Here is a 17,902-nt window from a genome sequence, read left to right as displayed (position 1 = left end):
GAGAGAGGTGTCACTGACTGTGCTGTGTGTGTTTTTGCAGGGATGTGAGAGAGGTGTCACTGACTGTGCTGTGTGTGTTTTTGCAGGGATGTGAGGCAGAGGATTCAGCAAAGGATTGCTCAGGTGTTTGGGATCAGCTCTTCTGCCATGTACCTGACCAAGCCAACGTTCTTCTCCAGGATGAACAGCACAGGAGCCAAGACAACACACGATGAGTACTGGCACCCACACGTGGACAAGGTGAGGAGGAGGCTGAGATGGGATGTAAACATCTCCTGTTATTATTAAATCACCTTGAAACAATTTTGCATTAAACAATCCATCAAACAAGTTTGAAAACTGGTGCTTCAGGGGGTGAAGCTAGTGGGAGATAAGTGAGTTTTAGAAGCATAGGCCATTACATCCCATTCAATTTTAGCTTCTCTAATTTAGTTTTTCTATAATTAGTAAACTGTGAGAATGACTACTCAGGAATCTGTTTTGTCAAAAACATTGATTAAAATGACCTGAATTGCTCTTTCAGATCCAGCAGGAGCTGTTTCACAGTGGTCAGTTGGTCACTGCTGTTATGGATCTAAGGCTCTTGATAAAAGCTTAATATTTCTATTTCAGCTATATGTGAATGGAAGCTTTTTGTATTTCAGTGGGGATGTGGTACCTGGTGAGCTTTTTCAATAACTTGGTGTTTTGATCCTTTTAACTGCACAGTTTTATTTCTAGGCTTATAGCTTAATACTTTGCATTTCTCAACGGACTTAAATGATTTGGTATTGAGTTGATATCTGAATTTCACTGAGTTCTGGCATTCTGTGTAGAACAGCAGAATACAAGCAAGGGAAGAATCAAAGAAAAAACCCCACAACACAAAAAAAAACCCCAACCAGGCAAAAAAATCACCTCTACTCCACAATGTCCAATTTTCATGCCTTCAGGATTTATAAACAATTCACTCTGTAGTCATGGATTATCCAAGATGGAAACAAATAAAATAATCCCAGCAAAATCCATGTTATTCCTCAGGGCTTGAGTCTGTAAGTGAGCAGTGTACATTGAAGTCTATGACCTGAGACATGAAAAAATCAAACAGAAACATTCCTTGCCTTCAAGTATTTCCTGGAAAAAGCCAGTCTGATGGAAGCATCTTTTGTTGGTCACAGCATTGGTGTGAGTTCCTGTGTCCTTGTTCATGTGGGCAGAAGCAGCTTAAATTTAGAAAATGTAGTGGCAGTGATGACACAGCTTATGTTTGGAAGCAGAAGGTGCTGTAGGGTGGAATCTCCCAGGTTTTGGATGCCTCTGGTTTGGAAAGCTGTGATGTAACCAGTGAATAGGGATTGGACCACAGGTGGTGGGGGATGGTTTTGAGGTCCAGATTGTTTTGATTTGTGTTGGTAGGAAAAGGCTGTAGGGAGCAAAGTGTGCTGGTGTGGTTCACAGAAATTCCATCATGTTTTGTTCAGTTCCATGGGACCCTTGGGAAGAAGGAAACTGCTGATTCTGGTTGTGTGAGGTGCAGTGAATTCATCAGTTCCTCACAGTTTTCCCTCAGTTTCAGAGAATCAGATTTGACTGCCACGAGGGTGGGGAAAGCAGTATATTTCAACAGCTGATGCTTATTTTCTCCACTCTTTTATTTCAGCCCCCAAAAAGCCCATTTTAGAATTTCAGACTGATTTATTACTGTAATGAGATTTGTGTCTGCACAAGCCCTGCTTGCCAGTATTCTCTTTATTCTTCTCTGAATGTGTTTTGCATTGGGAAATGAATAAGGTAACCTCTCAATTAAGTGTTTCCACCTAAATATCTCCTGTAATGTACAAGTTATTTTGTCATTTACATGCAAATAAGTTTACATGAAGTGAATTTGTAGAAGCTGCTTTTCTGTCCTGTCATCCTGAGAGTGCCTGAACATGATGGACAGCAAGCTAAATGTTTTCCTGGTTTTATCCTTCTCTTTTGTTCATGTTTTATTTATCTTGCAGCCTGTCTGTTCAGGGAGCAGATACATCAATTGATTTGCCTTGGCTTTTTCTAACCCATCTCCAGCTTCAAAAAACCAAAACAAGCAGGAAAAGTGCTCTCTTAGACTTGGAATGCAGAATGTAGACCTTAGTAGTGTCTATACTGAATAATTGGGTTGTCTGATTTATGACACTGCTTGGAGTCAGTGATCTTGGAGATCTTTGACACAACCTAAATAATTTTGAGTCTGTAAAGAGAATTATCCCAGTTGGGGCAGTTACCAAACACCTTGTTGATAATCATAAGTAGTCTGAGCAGAGACTAAATAGGGTGAGGATGTGCAGCTTCCCAGGTTGCCTTCAGTGCAGTCAGCCTGGCTTAGATTTCACTTCCTCCAGCAAACTTTTCCACTTCCAGACTGCAGTTGAAAGCAAGAAAAAAATCCAAAAGCATTTATATTGATCTGAGGTAAGAAGTTCTTCCCAGAAAAGAGCAGTAGAGTTCTTATGTGGCCTCCAAAGCAAGTGTGAATACTGGGAAGTTGAAGAAAGATGAATAAAACTTCCCAGTTTGTTGGATGCTTTTGTGTTGGATCATTATTTATGCTTTCCCCTTGGAACAGAACAAGTCACTTTAGGTATTTCTGCATCATTTAACAGTGAAGGTTATTCCTAGAATACATCATGATTTTTTCCTTGCCTCTTTCCAGAAGAAAGGTAAAATGAAGGCTTAGCAAAAAGAGTTCATTATATTTATTTTCTGTTTCAGAGTGATGTTAAAAAGATGTCGCTTCTTGGAACATATGGAAATCCCTCTTGCCTTTTTCCTGATGTTGCTGAGTCTGCCTCAGTTATATTTCTCAATCTGAATCTCCCTGAAGACTTTAAACAGCATAAAGGAGTAGTACAGATTTATTGTGTCTGAGGCTTTAGTTTTTTTCCCCCTAAAATTTACTTGGTTTGTAGTTACATAGGAATGGAAACCCTGAAATCACCCGAATGACTCATTTAATCTTGTTAAATTTACAAGCATCTAAATCAAATGAAGTGAGTGTTTTAAGATGTGGAGTTTCATCTTGGATGGAATTTGTTTGGAACTGAGGCTTCCATATGTCAAATACCTGATGGTATTTATAATGGAGTTGCTGTTGCTCACTTCACGCTGTCAGTGCTGCAGTCTTACCACATTTTCTGGTAGAGGCAGCGTGGGACTTGTTGATTTGTGCAGTCCCCTGCTTGGGCATGGATGCTCTCATCCTTCACAGAATTGTCAAGCTCTGCCATAAGATGGTTTTGGGTTAGTTTTCTTTGAATTTCTTCTATCAGAGCTAGTCCAGCACTTCAGTGCACATTTTCCTGAAATTGGTTGGGTTTTTTTTTAGCTTAAACATGTCCATGATCAGTTTATAGCTGTTTTTGTTCCTCCTCACAGTGCTACATTCTCCCACCCCGATGTATTTATAGGTAGGAATCAGATCCCCTTTCAGCTTTTATTTCTCTGGGCTGAACAAGCCAAACATTTCTCACCTGCAGTGTGCTCTCCATCTCCCCAACCCTCCCCTGTACCTGCAGCCCTGAGTCTGTCACTGAGAGCAGCTGCTGTCCCTTCCAGCAGACTTCTCACTCTTCTTTTCTTCCCCTAAATGTAATAAAACACATCAAAGGATCCTATTTCTGCCCTGGGACAGCATCATCTCTGAAAATGGAGGTGGTTGATTCTCATTTCTGCTCAAAGCCATCACCTCAGCTCACCTACAGCCCCTTGCAATTCAGGGATGTGCTCTTTGCTCTTGTACTGTCTGCTAAATAGGCACTGCCAATAAATAGGACACTGGAAGTTGCTATCAAGGCTATTCTGGTGGTTATCTACACAGAATGAGGTGAAGGCTTGCAGGAAAGAGAAGTTTTGACTCTTTCTTGCATGCTGGAGCAATGCTGATTGCAAAGTGAATTTTCTTCTGCACTGGAAAGCAGAGGATGCTGTCCTGAGTATCTTCAGTAACTACAGACCTCTTGCATGGTCCTACAGCTGTTTAGTTGCATAGAAATGTGTCCCTAATAAAAACCCACTGCAAAATGGGGCTGGCAGATAGTTCTATTTATAATAATAGCCTTTAAAGAACTATCATATATAAACATCATTATGAGCATCTACCATTAAATATTATCTGTGTTTGACTTTTTGGATAAGGAATGTTCAAAAAGAGCACACTAACTGTATGACATAGCAGGCTGAATGGAAATATCAGCATTTTTTCTCTTCAGTTGTTTACAAGGAGCTGTAGAAATTTGATTTGCAGCTGTGTGGCTTTCAATGATAGCTTTTCTCACATAGTGTGATCTTTTGGTTCAATTATTAATCTGTCTGGTATTGGAAATCATTACCAGGGTAACAAATAAATTCAATATACATGGGGGCACTTCTAGCATTTTAAATAACTGAGTATAATTTAGTGCCTGCTTTCCATAGTGTTGCATTTCTCAGGCCTGGCTGCTTCTGAGAGTGAGTAATGAATTAAGGGCAGGAAGGGAAAAGCCATTTTCTTCATTCCCCAGATTAGTAATCTGTAGAAATCAGGTGTGTTTGGTTTGGCTAAGATGGTTGGTAGTCAGCTCTTAGAAGTTTAGAATTGGTAAAGCCACCTTGGAGAGGAGAGAGGGTGCACTGAGGGAGCAAAGATTGCAGCTCCACTGAGGAGTTGATAAAAACAATTCTAATGCATTAAACGTGCAAGTATGAGTTGTATGAACTTCTCCACTGGCTGGAGACTTGCTTAAATAGATTGGAAGTTTTTATCACCAAGTCAGTGAAGTGGAAAATAGCTTTGCAAAGCTGATTTGCATGAGAAGGGCTGCAGAGTGGTTTGAGGTGCTGCACCACCACTTGCTCATTAATTCCTATTTATTGCCTTGTACAGCTACCAGGGCTTGGTTATATATGGGGAGATGGGGATCACTGTAATATTTCTCTCATTTTCTGTGATTCACACCATGTAGGGCAGCAGATCACCAGATTTGGCTTTTTTCCTTTGAGCCCTTACGGTCAAAATAATAACATGAGTATGAATGGAAATGTCTTCCTATTCCATCTGCTGTTATGTTCTCTCTGCTCCTGCCCTTACAGAAAAATGTGTACAACTGCTCCTGAGCCAAAATCTAACTGGCACTAATGAGCATAACTTGAGACATGACTGAAAATATTTAGAAAACTTCTAAGTTTGGAAGTAGCACTTACCTCTAACAGTCACCAGGTCAGTCAAAACACTCTGCAAATTCTGTGTATTTATACAGTGCTACTGTGCTGCACATTTCACTGTTTGACAGTGTAATGCTGAACTTTTGAGTTGTGATACACAAAGAAATTGGAGAACACAGACATTGATTTCAAGTATTTTTTAAATTGCTGGTGACAGGTAGATATGAAAGGAAATATTTCCAGGATCAGCTAAATTCAGTGTTAAATATTTAGACAGCTTCACTCTGAGCGTTAGTATGGAATATTTATTTTCTCCTACTTCAAGCATACATGTCCACCAAAAATAATGCTTTAAAAGGAAGGAAAAAATCACCTTGTTAGACTTAAAAGTGGGGTGTTTGGTCTGTAGGCTGAGAAGAAGCAGAGACTTGCAAAGTTCAGTTTGAAAGGTTTTAAATAAAACCTGTATGGAAAAGAATAGAAGCTCCTCCAGAAAATGTATATTTACTTGGAAATTCTGATTTACTGTTACCATGAATCTCCTGTGTGGCAGCTGGTGAAAGAACAGAAGTGAGGTATAATGGGTGGAAATGATTATTCAAAGGCTGTTCTTCTGTTTATTAACCTCCTGGTGAAATTTTATCTTGCAGTGGTATAAATCCTGTCTTTTTGATGCAGTGCACTTCTGACACTCGGTTGTTTTTTGCTCTTGGATGATAGAAATCAATAGCAACACTTGTTTAATTATGGAAACTGTAACAATGGAAATAATACACATGACATGCTAGTCTTGTAGTGAGTGTGTAAACACAAGAGTATAGACTAATAAACATGGATAATTCCTAGAAATTGGTGTTCTTGGTTTTCAAAGACCCCTTTATTAAATACACGAAAAACTGAAGATCAGAAAAACCCACCAGAACCATTTGCTCATTAGCTGTGTTCTGCAGAGATAAGATAAAGAATTTGGTAAATTTTGATAATTTTGGTTTTCCTCACAGGTGACTTATGGCTCTTTTGACTACACTTCCCTGCTCTACCTCTCTGACTACTCTGAAGACTTCGGGGGTGGGCGGTTCGTGTTCATGGACGCAGATTCCAACAAGACAGTGGAGCCCCGAGCAGGTACAAGCCCAGGTTGGCTGCAGGGAGCTGGGCAGGTTCTGCCATTTCTTGGTGGTGTGGGACTGTTTTGTATCAGGAATAATGGGGTAGTGTAGCATTCTGTGCTCAGATTGATGACATCAAAAATAAAGATGAAAACAGGTTAAAATACAGCCACAGTTTGTAATATCTGGTGTTAAGCCGCAATAAGTGACTTCCCTGAAAGCTGTAGGGCTTAGAGGAGGTGGCCTGTCCTGGCAGCTTAGCAGGTCACTGTGCAGCAAAAGCAGAGCTGTCACTTCTGCAAATCCAAATTAAAGCAATTCATTTTAGACTGGCCTGAAATTCCTTTGCTCAAGGTGTGGGGTTTAATACCCTGTAATGGCTGAGGGCTGGCTGTGAAGGTGATTGATTGCCACAGCTCTGCTGAGCAGTTGGAGCATGATGAACTGTGATTGCTTGGATATAAATCCATCCCTGCTTCCTGGAGTTCTGGTAGGGATGAACCTTCTGGTGGCTGTCAGTTATAATTAAAGAAAAAAACCTTTAAGGCTAGTTTGAGATTTTTCTAATATGTGGATAATTTAAAACTAGAATTACTCTGGGGCTGCCTAGAGAGGAGCTCAGCCTCAACTCATCTGTCTGGCAGGTGAGTGCTGAGCTTCCAGCAGTGTTACCTTTCATAATACAAGATCAGCCACACTGCTGCAGGAAAAAAATAAAGGACAACTTTATATTCCTGCTGTGTTCTGCCTTTTTTTTCCAAGACAGAAAAGATGGAAAGTTACTCATTAAAGAGCCTCAGTAATTGTCTGCTGACAGTTGTTACCCCAGGCAGAAGCAAAAACGACTTCAGAATATTAGTGCCTGCAAATTGGGATGGGTGGTTTTTGACTTATGCATCACAGTGATTCACTCAGCTGCAGTGATGCTGGTTTAGATAAACTCTGAGATTACCTGCATTCTGGGTTTGCTATCAACATTTGTATGTTTGATTAATTTGTCTTTTATGATTGGAAGTAAACCGTAAACTGAAAGCTTCATCTTTTTCTAAATGCTGCTGCCAGTATTTTGAAGGAAACACATTGAATTATTTTGTTTCCAGAAGCAATTCTGAGATTACCAGATCTTTATAGCTGTAGAAATCACAGCTGATTTCTAGGTATGTGAGGACAGCTGTCTCCTCAGTGCAGGGGCACTCAGCCTAGCTGCAGAGTGCCCCTGACTTAATTTCCAAAAGTCTGTAACTGTGAAATTGCTTCCATTCAGCCCCATCTATTCATTGTCAGGTTTTCTCCTGCAGGGTCTTTGATCTTGATGTCGTTTTGGGGGAAGAAGGGGAAGCTGATGAAATACATAATTTTCTTTCTGGCTGTTCCCTTTGCCAGGGGTTTGTATGGGCAGTGTGTGCCACAGGACTTCCCTTCTGAAACAAAACAATGCACAGCTCCTAAGGAATAGCACAAATGTCCTTCATGGATACAAGAGAAGATGAATTACACTTCTCTAACACATCTCTGAGTTACCACAGTTGTCAGGGGTCCTGTGCACCACTGACATCCTGTGAGCAAAGGGGAAAATCTTTAGAGGTGAAGCACAATGTGAAGGCATTTGCACTTATTTTTCCTCTTGCTGATAAAATGTGTTTTGTGAAGGATTGACCCCAGGCTGTTTTCTGTTGCTGGTACAAGTTGATGTATTTTTCATGTTGCTAATGTTCCTCTGCAGTGTTTTTTCTCTCCTTCTGTCTTTTTGGCTTTTGTTTGTTTTGTTTCATTTTACGCTCTTTTGATCCTTTGTGCTTCTCTTGTCACTCTGATTCAACTTTTAAAACCACATGTTGATGAGCTTCTCATTTAGGAGCTCCAGGCTTTTTTAGAGATGACTGTCATAATCTCTGGTTTAGTTTTCATGCTTGACAACTAATTTACTTTTCTGTATTGCTAATGCCACTGCTTGTCTCACACTTAGCCTGCATTTTTGGGGACCTGATACTGTGTCCCAAAATGAGCAGGTTTCTTTTCCTGTGAGCAGCAGTTTGTTCAGGTGTGAGTGGAGAGCAGAAAGGCATTGTTAGTGATGCAGCAGAGCAGAAAAGCTCTGGGAAATACAAGAAAATTGGGAAATACAAGAAAAAGCAATGAAACCATTGTGGGATGTGTTTGAAAGTGCTGCCTGAGCAAGTCCCACTCCTGCTGCAGATGCATTTGCAGCATTTCACTGGTGAGGATCAGTGTCAGCCAGGCACCTGGGGACAGGGAGAACTGTTCTGCTGGGAGTGGAGCCTAAATGAAAATGATTTTCATTTCCCCTCAGTTTATATCACTTGCAGATTACCTAAGAAGTCTCTAAGCCCTGACTCACACAGTTGACTGAATGACTCTCTAATTTGTAGGATGATCTTTAACATCCCCTAGTTTGGTTGTTGGCAAACACTAACTTTAAGGAGGAATTATAATTTATTAATGTTGAGGCTCTTGAGGTTATTTTTTTAACAGAAATGAACAAGTCAGCACCAGTTCAAGAGTACAGACCTTTGGCTAATTCATAACCAGACGTGGCATGAAGGAACACATCTTTCTTGTGCTCTCATGGGCTTCAGAAATGAATATGTGTCTTTTGACTCCAGTCAGGACCTCTCTCTGCCACAAGAAACTCACTGTACCAGGAGGAAGAAAATTCTTAGTGCCAAGAGAAACGTGACTTTGAGAAGAAAACATTTTTTTTTGTGACAAACAGATCTAAACTTGTATCTGTTCCTTTTAAATAGATATGGAAATTCTGTTCCCAAAATTGTCATGCTGGGATTTTTTTCCACCCCTTACACCAGAATTGGCTCTGTTTGAGAGACTGTAAGAAACAGCAACATTTTGAATGAGGTCCTTCAAAATGAAGCCCTTTTAATATTAACTCTGTTAATATTAACTGTTTCAGTATTAACTCTTTTTGCTGGTCAGAGACATGTTTTGGTAATCTGCAAGACATACAGGAGGAATAAGAAAAAATGGTAAACATCAAGGCTTTCCTTTTTCAGTCACAAAATTGGTATACTTTCTGCTGCTGCTAAACTTGTTAGTGTTAAAAATTTCATATTTGAAAATGTCATGTTTAGAATTTCATCATTTTGCAGAGTCCTGTGTGAGTTTGGGGTCTGGCAATATTAGGCAGGTCACAGATTTCACTTGATCATTAAGTGTAGATGAAACTGCTGTTGGAATGAAATCCCAGTACTGGTTCTGTGTTTATTTGCATGTGCATTTCTTGGTTTGAAGGTCAGCTTTGCTGCACCTGTTTTCAACTTACAAGGGAATTTGTTCTTTATACAAGTAATTTATTATACAAAGGCAGAAGGAAAGGTCACAATCATTTCTGTGTTTGTGGAAGGAACTAATCTGTGGGGCAAAATGAATTCTGTGCATTGGAGAGTGAAATGTGACTCTAATCTCAAACTTAGTGTGTTCTCACAGCTGTCAGAAATGTGTGTTTCTGAAAGTGTAAAATATTCCATTTGAATGTCTAAGATATTTGGGAATTTCCCCCCATATAGACAATCTCATCTGTCTCTGTATTCAATCCACATCCTCCAGATTCAGTCTAGGTCATGATAATCTTCTGCCAATCCTTGCTTTTTAGTTTTCTGCCAATCAATAAAAACCTGGAGCACATCTTGAAGTTAAATCAGTATCAGTTGAAAGCTGAGAATAATTTTAAATAATTTTTAACAAGTCCACAGAAGTATCTGTCAGTCCTGGTGAGGAATGGGAGCCAGCATTAGCAGCTGCAGTAAGCACCAGCCATGCAAAGGACAGCAATTCTTACTCATCTGCAATACTCATCACAAACTGTGCCAGGGACTGGTGAGGTGATAGCAAAGGGAAGTGGTAGGAAAAGGAGGATCCGTTGCAGTTCTGTCAAAAAAGACAGAAAATAGCTCCTTATTTCTCAGTAGAACTTGCTTTTGGTTTTGTTATCTGTGGAATAATAACTGTCTTCCAGGCAGGTTTTGTGTTCTGATGGTGTTTGATGCCAGGTTAACCATGACATAAATGAAACACTGTTTTAACTGGGCCCATAAAGCAATAGGTACCTGGGAGTGCACCTAAGGTGGGGTTTGTGGGAGTGACTTCTGATAAATCCACTGCCTGGAGCACTGAAAGGATTGAGGAGTGCTGGGGGAAGAGTTGTCCTGTGTTAGTGCTGCACAGAGGATTGTGAAGCACTGCCAGGATTCAGAATTGGCCTCTCAGGCTTTTCCCCTGCCATGAAAACTTGGTTATAAATGACCACATGTAGCACGTCCTGTTTGTGCCTTTATTAATGCACGTGCAGGCCAAGAGTTCTTGAATTTGAGTTGATGCTGGTTAAGAAAACACACAGCAAAGCTGAAGGCAGAAAGTAGTGGAAAATCAGCTTCAAAAAGCTACTTCATGAAATTCAGGTAATGTAACAGATGAAATAAAACAAAATACCAAAGTAACTGCAGGATCAGCTGTGTCAGTGAGTGGTTCAGTAGTGAGAGTTCATTTCTTGGTTCCTAAGCTCTGTGTGAATATCACAGGCCACAGATGCTTTGATGAAGCCTCTTTAAGGACTATTTTTGGAATAACTGAGCAGCAGAGGTTACCTTTGTGCTTATGCTTGAGTGATTTACTAAATATAAGGATGAGTTCCTTCTTACCACAGGTCCAGAACCCAAATTGGGCATCCATGTGATTTGACCACAGCTCTGCTGGACATGCCACATTTGGCAAGGTCAGGAAAAGTCAGACAGGTGATCCTGAGGCTGTTTTAATGTGGTTGAAGTTGCAACACTTTGTTCTTAGTGAGAACTTTTTGTAGAAGTCAAATTCTGAGTCCTGGTGCAGCTCTGACAGGGAGAGCAGAGCAGAGCTGGCAGCACTGGCTGGGTGAGGCTCAGCCCTGAAGGGGAGAACTGCAGAGCAGGGGTGATATCCCTGTCCTCTTGAGATGGATCCAAAAGGCCTTGGGGACACTCATAATTCATTTGGAAAGAGAAAATATACATTTTTCACTTCTAAACACTCCCCAGAGTTGTCACACCTTTAGACAGAGTGGAAACTTCTGTGATTTCAAGCAACCAGCTGTGCTGGTAGGAGAGAAGCAGGCAGGGATTCTCAAAATCTAGCAGTTGGTATCAAAAAATGTTCATGTACTTTTTACATGTAGGAAATAAATAAGTTCATTAATTTTCTTTAAAAACTGTAATTTGGAAGATTTCCAGGCCTTTCTGAATTTAAAGTAGAAGCAACTACTTTTTTGAGAGTATTGTTAACACTACAAACTGGCTGTGAGGAGACTTCACTATGTGAACCAGTGATTTGATATATAACAGCAAGAAATTGCTGTCTAGTAACTAAATATGGTACAAGTCTGTAACTAGGATTTGATACCCATTGTGTGTAGATTTTTGTTTGGGGTTTTATTTTTAGGCTGTAGGGTTTTTTATTCTTCAGTGCTTGATATAAATGCAGCAAAATGGTTCAGAGAAGCTCATGCCCTCTCTTCTGGAGTGCTCTCTTCACTCCAGATCAGGGCACTTGTAGACATTGTCACTCCAGGTTCCTTTTGTGGGATTTGCTTAAATTCTCCCAATTCAATATTTTTAAATAAGTAATTGAATTAATTAAATAAATTTTATTGTGTGCTTGCAGAAAACATTATTACCAGTTTATTTGCCTAATGATATGATGAGTTTTCTCAGATACTCTACATGAGAATAAATTGGTGATTAATTCTCAATAAATGATGAGGATGAGAACACAACTGAAGTGCATTTTCCCTGGCAGTGCTTCTGTCTGGCTGTCATTCAGCAGATGAGATGCAGTTTTTCCTTCTTTCCTGAGGAACATTTAGAGCTGATAAATGTGAGGCAGGCAGTGGAAGCTGTCAGTGCATGAGATGAAAGATGCTGAATAGATCTGTGGTGCCAAATAAACTGTTTCTGCTTCTCTTCAACCAGACAGAGGAGCTACTTCTGTTCCTCCTGAGCAGCATTTCAGTCTTCCCAGTGCCCCCAGCCTGTTGCCATGGACAGTGGATGGTGGTGAGGCCCTTTCCATTCCCCCAGCCCTGCTTTGCATCCCTTCCCTTCCCTTCCCTGGCCCCTGCCCTTCCCTGGTGCCCAGGGAGGAGAGAGGGTGCAGTTACCATTCCCTTACTCGACTGAGTGATGGTGGAGACAATCTAACACATCATTTGCTTTTTCTCCTTGAGGTTCTCATGACCCAAGGAGTTTACAAGGAAATTTGGCAGTGAATTAAACTAGAAGAGCCAGAAGGGTGCTGCAAAGAAGGCAGAAGGGGAAAAATACCGTGTGAAGGATGGGAGCATGATGGGGCTTAGAGTCCAAAAACAGGCAAGCTGCAAATAGAAATGTTTACCAAAGCTGATATTGATGTGGATGGACTGTTTTGTTTGTAATCAGAATAACTGGGGTTGGAAAGGACTTCTGAACATCATCTACTCCTTGTCCCCCGTTCAAAAATCAAGCACGGGAGACACAGGAGTAGCAAAATCATGTGTGAGACACCCCTGGGAAAGCTCTGAATGCTGCACTCACTTGTGGCAGTGATGTGGCCCTGGCAGCCTGGTGGGATTCAGGAGCTGGATGTAATTTAGGAGTTGGCCTTGATTTGAGAAAGGGAATTTGACCAGGTAACATCTCAAGTGCTCTTCCAACCTGTTATGTAATGAATGTGTAATATTAGAGATATAACAATCATGTTATATTTTTTTCTTATGAGCATTGTGGTCTGTTAATTTTTTGCATGGTTCTCAAAATCACATCATACATTCCCCACATTTTGTTATAATTTAAGCTGCTGTGTTCTACTAATTTTCCTCTTGTCAGAGTAAGAACAAAAGAAGATAAATTCTTTTATAATGCTTGTAAATCAGAGTATGTGTTAACTGCAAAGTATTATAATGATGCTTACTGATAAATTTTCACAGAAACCTTGTTAGAATAGGTCTGTACTACTTCCATTTCCTTTAGACAAGGAAATAAGTGGCAGAAAGTGGTTTTGTTGAGGTCACAGTTACATGTTAGGGGTGCATATGTCACTGAAAATTGTTTCCTTTGTGTTTCCCTCCAGTCTGTATTGCCTCTCAGGACAGAGGTTAGGTGGCAAATTGAAGGCAGCTTGTTGATGGAAGTGAACCTATTCAGCAGGGATAACATTTCCTGAGAGCAATTCCTTTTGGGAATGGTGACTTTTCCTGTGACAGAGCTCTGAGTACATCTAAAAAGAATTCACTGCTAAGAGGTGGTTCTGAATTAAACCTGGAAAGGCAAAAGCAGGGAAAAGCAAAGGCTTGGATTTAATACAGTTGTTCCTCCACTGACTTTGTTTGAGTAATTAAATGCTACATAATTGCTGCATAGTGAAATGTCTGTTGCTTTTGCTGCTTGTTAAATATTACTCCTTAAAATAACAAAGTTGCTTCATCTAAATTGGGGTCCCATAAAATGTGTAGCAGTGGATCTTGTGACTGGCACTTGCATGTCTTCTAAAATGATTCCTGTGGATCAATGCAGAAATGGATTCTCAAAAAGTCAGGGGAAGTGGTTACCTCTAATACAATTAAAATCTTTCTTCCTCTAAGAGGTTGTTAGGAGTTCCCTGGCCTTGGTCATTGCCAGTGAGCATCATCTGGATAAGGATATTCCCATATATCCCTTGAAGGTTTGGTCAGATGGGATGGGAATTAATATTCTTTACCCTCTTTTTGAACATCCATACTGATAAAAATAACATACCATGGAAAGAATGTGCTTTTGCTTCAAAATTTTGTAAAGGAAGTAAGTTTAAAAGAAATCCTTCCCAAGGGAGGAAGAAGTTGCTTTGAAAATTGACTATAGCCTTGTTCGGTTACCCAGAGACCCCAGTTGATGCATAGGGAACAGATTGATACCATATATATGAAGACATATTTATTAAAGAAAGAACTTAAAAGACATTCAGTATGGCCAAAAAGAAAATCAATTTAACAGGCTTAAACAATGCACTGAGCCTTGTCTAGCACTGGATTACTGCTACTTCTAGTCAGAGATCAAACAAAACAGCTTGAAAGTCAGTTTAAGGCAAAGCTTTGGGTGAGCAGGTGAGGGACCAATAATAATGTACTTTAATGAACTTGAAATACTTTTTTTTAAAGGGGGAAAAAAAAGAATCATGACAGAAGGATTTTGTATGGAATCCTTAAGGGCAGCACTGGTAGGACAGGAGCATGTTGCCTTCATTTAGCCTTTCATCCAGAAAAGCAGGACACCGAGGTGGGAATGAGCTGTGCATACAAATGGATCTCTTCTTTACATGTGTGTAACTTCAGCTATTACTGAGCTGCAGCCACAGGCACAGAAGGGATGAAATTGCTACAAAAGATACTGAACTGCACGAGGATTAGGTGTGAGCTGCAAGTGAACATGAAAGGGACTCAGGGAGTAGTGGGTAAACCCAGCCTCATAAAGCCAGTCTAGTTTTGTGCAAACCCCCCATGTGTGCTGCTGAGGAGGGTGCAAACAAAGGAACTTCTGGATCTTTGGGGGATCTTCCTTTTAGAAGAGGAACCCAGTGATGTGCCTGGTGCCCATTTTGGCTGTGAGGTGGGGTAAGGGTTGGAATAGTTCGTGTTGTTGTTGTACAGACTTTAGGTAGGCATCTGCTTTTAAAGAAACTCTAATTTGAGCAGTGGGGGAAAAGCCTGAGTAGAAAAACCACATGCTGTTGTGGGGAGGGAGCTCTGCAGGTAAGAAATTTTGGCTTCCTCAGGAGAGCTGGAGCAGTCCCACGGAGTCAGTTTGGAGTTAGCTGCTGGATATCAAAGCTGTGCATTCTCAGAACAGGTGAATAAGGTGGCAGTGCAGAGGGCTCCATCCTGCTGCCTCATGGAGTGGGGTGGCAGTGTACTCAGTCACTGCATTTCCACTTCCCCTGGCACCACTGAGCCCAGAGTGTCGTTGCCAAGGCTGGGCCAGGAGCAAGCACAGCAGGGAGCACTTGCATCTCTAAAACAACTGCCAAGAGAGGCTTTTCCTAAGGAAAGTGAATTTTTACGTGGCTGATAGGGGACTTTGTAACCTGCCTGAGCAGCGAGAGATCAGACCAGGCACAGAAAGTGACAGCAAACACTTACTGATAAACACAATGCTGAGAAACTGCCACAGCTGCTTGTAAACCTGCTGGGGTTTTGTCACTGAGGGCTTCTTGCCACCTCTGTGGTGCTTCTTCCTTCTTTGGTCTAAAATGAGAGCCAGGACTAGAAGGGGAGCAAGGAGGAAATCCGTACACTTTGCTGACAGTGACTAGAGTTGCATTTTTTTTGTTTTTAATTGAGGCAATTAAGAAGTGGCTTCCATGTTCTCAGCTTCCTCCTGCCTGTTGTAAACTAGCTTTGGTGGGATTACATCTCCAGCCTGGTGGCACAAAGGATTAATGTGTGTTTTAAAGAGTGGAAAGCTGTCAGAGTGCAGTGTGAGCTGGTGGCAGTTTGTGGTCACCCGTGGGCTCTCAGGTCACCGGGGAGCAGCTGGAAGCAGACAGGAGCTGAGCTGTGGAGGGAGACAAATTCCACTCACAGCTTCCAACCTTTGTCTTTGCAGGCCGGGTGTCGTTTTTCACCTCTGGATCAGAGAACCTGCACCGGGTGGAGAAGGTGCAGTGGGGCACTCGCTTTGCCATCACCATCTCCTTCACCTGCGACCCGGAGCACGGCATCGGGGACCCGCTGCTGGGCTGACTCCTGGGCCTGGGATGGAGCTCAGATGGGAGGGGAGAAGCCCTGCAAGAGGAGAGGAGAAAGGGAGATACCACCTCTTGTAACCTCACATGCAATTAGAACTGCCCAGCTGTGGAAACACGTTGTTTTCACATCTCCTTTTCCATAAACATTGCAAACGGTGGCTTAAGAACAATCTTAAATTTGATGCATTCTGGAAATGGTTTGTCTTCATGTGCCAAAGGGATGGGCTATGAAGAAAAGGGAATGGTCTCCACAAAGAAGAGAAAGTGGGCTCTTCATTTTTTTAATATTTAAAAAAAAATTCTTCAGTTTGAAAGATACAAACAATCTTTTGGGCCATGCCTTGATCTGACTCCCCAGGCTGCTGATACCCATTCAATTCTTTATTTTCTTAGTTATTAATGTGGTGTAGAAAGTCTGACCTAAGTTGATTGAGCCAGGTGAGTGTTGCTCTCTAGAACACACCTTCTCTTGAGAGGGATGGATTCTCCTGAGTGTGGGATCAGTGGGAAATGCACCTGGGTTTGGCTACTGGGACTTGAACTTTTTTTATATCTAATTATTACTGATTGAATATTCAGGAAGTCTCTCAATAGCTATTTTTGGACTTCTCTTTTCGAATTTAGTACCAAGGCTTTTTCTGTTAATGAGGACCACTGGAAGGGACTTCCAAGAAGAGATACTTGCATTGTAACAAACACATGCATAATCTTGCCAAATACTTTGGGTTTTTTTACTGCAATCAAAGATTTCTGTGGGTCAAGAGGTTGATAAATAAACAGTAGAAAAACCTAATTTTTTTCTCAATCAAATTCTGAAGTAATCATGTTGATCTGGTCTCTTACCTGGATGTATAATTTCTGTGAAACACTGAAAATCTGGGAATGTGCTTTGATTTTTTATTTTTTATTTTATTTTTATGCATACAGTTTGGACTTTTTAAGGTACCCTTTTATGGAAATAATAAGTACAGGGGGAATTACACTGAAGATCAATATGAAGAGGAATGATAAGAGGACACTTGGACTTGTGAGGGCTCTCACTGGGCACACCAGCAAGATTAGTCCTCTGTAATTTCATTTCATTGTTCTGAAACCTGAGAAAGTTTTCCTTGTCTGTACTAACAAGGGAGAATTGTTAAAATGGCTGGATGCAAGGAAATAATAAACTTGGGTTCTATATTGAAACACTTGTCTTAAAGCCTGTTTATTCCAAGGAATTTACATTACACCATGTTTTAAATGCAGGTGAAGGCAGACCAAGATCACCAGCAGCTTTATGGGATTGAACTTGATTCTTTCCATTACCCTGAGATTTAAATGTAGGGTTTTTCCCCCCAAAGTGTGACAGGAGTCTGAATGTGAATGGACCTGTTACTGCTGGTTTCCCCTGTTGTGCCAGCTGAGAGTGGCACTAAAAGGAAGCTGCACTTCTGGAGCTGCCCTCTGTCAAATCCTGCTCACCAAGCTCAACTCAGACCCTGGGGGAAATCTCAGCTCATCTCTTCTTGGATTTTCATCTTTTGAAGATCCTGTGTCTTGTAATAACTGCTGCCCGTGGTGTATCTCCTGCTGGGAACTGTTCAGAAATAAATTAAAGCTGGATTTTGTCTTTTGGAGTCTTTAAGCCTCAGCAGTCTGTTCAGTATGATGACCAAACCTGTCACCTGTCATTTGCTGGGAAATTGTGCACTGTACATGGTAGGAGAGCTCTTCTTTGGGAAAAAATAAAATATTTTATATGTTTTACTGCCACTGACATTCTTCTATTTAGAGCTTCCATATTCAGACTACTAAAAGCAATGCCTAGATCTAGGGAGAATTTCAATGGCAAATGAGGAAGTGAAGTGCAATCTAAAAGTTTCTGGAGTAAAGTAGCC

The 17,902-nt window shown here is 41.0% G+C and overlaps 1 protein-coding gene across 1 annotated transcript in view; it reads left to right on the top strand.

Moving 5' to 3' along the window:
* OGFOD3 (2-oxoglutarate and iron dependent oxygenase domain containing 3) overlaps window positions 1–17,210 on the top strand; it is a 34,635-nt gene extending 17,425 nt beyond the window's left edge. Inside the window, exons 7-10 of the mRNA XM_033518789.1 lie at window positions 87–240; window positions 6,159–6,282; window positions 12,242–12,325; window positions 15,884–17,210. Of these exons, the coding sequence (XP_033374680.1) occupies window positions 87–240; window positions 6,159–6,282; window positions 12,242–12,325; window positions 15,884–16,020 (499 nt within the window). The 3' untranslated portion in view covers window positions 16,021–17,210. The remainder of the gene's footprint in view (window positions 1–86; window positions 241–6,158; window positions 6,283–12,241; window positions 12,326–15,883) is intronic.
* Window positions 17,211–17,902: the final 692 nt, after the last annotated feature.

This window comes from Parus major, chromosome 18, assembly GCF_001522545.3.
Source record: "Parus major isolate Abel chromosome 18, Parus_major1.1, whole genome shotgun sequence".
Lineage (NCBI taxonomy): Eukaryota > Metazoa > Chordata > Aves > Passeriformes > Paridae > Parus > Parus major.
Note: the sequence above shows the minus strand (reverse complement) of the source record. Positions and strands in the feature narration are given on the sequence as shown.